At 76.7% G+C, this 516-nt stretch overlaps 1 protein-coding gene across 1 annotated transcript in view; it reads left to right on the plus strand.

The window, feature by feature from the left end:
* The window catches only part of LOC103277199 (leucine-rich repeat-containing protein 37B-like), a 42,783-nt gene that overhangs the window by 4,866 nt on the left and 37,401 nt on the right, over positions 1–516 (plus strand). Inside the window, 1 exon segment of the mRNA XM_021707323.1 lies at positions 16–425. Coding sequence (XP_021562998.1) covers positions 16–425 — 410 coding nt within the window.

Here is a 516-nt window from a genome sequence, read left to right on the forward strand (position 1 = left end):
CGCCCCCAACCGCAGCGCCCCGGGTGCTTCCACCCCCAGCCCACCCGGGACCCTCCTCTTCCTCCCGGCTGTTGGGCCCACCTCGGACGTGGACTGCAACTTCGGGCCCGTCGCTCCAGGGCGTGAGCCAGCGGACTCCGCGGGAAACGGCCTTTGCCCCGCGAGCTCTGCCTCCCCTAAAGAGGAGGAACTCGGGCCTGGACGGGGCTGCGGGCCACCGGGCTCCCGACGTTCGCGTCCCGCCTGGGGCCCGCTCAACAGGGGCGGCGCTTCTCGTGGCCCGGGGCAGCCCACGGAGAGCGCCGGCGCGGCACCAGAGGCTCGCCAAGGCGGCGGGGGCCGCAGCTCGGCAGCTTACGTCTCCTTTGCGGGAGGATGGCGATGCGGACGCCGTGGGTCCCGGCAGCCCCCCGCTGCTGCTCCGGGTCGCGGGGCAGGCCGGACCCTCCCACGCCCGGCCGGAGGCCCCGGCGCCAGCTGCGGAGACGCCCGAGGGAGGCCCGGCCCGGCCTCCAC

This window comes from Carlito syrichta, unplaced genomic scaffold (genome assembly GCF_000164805.1).
Source record: "Carlito syrichta isolate Samal-C Ts95f unplaced genomic scaffold, Tarsius_syrichta-2.0.1 Scaffold316506, whole genome shotgun sequence".
In the NCBI taxonomy this organism is placed as follows: Eukaryota; Metazoa; Chordata; class Mammalia; order Primates; family Tarsiidae; genus Carlito; species Carlito syrichta.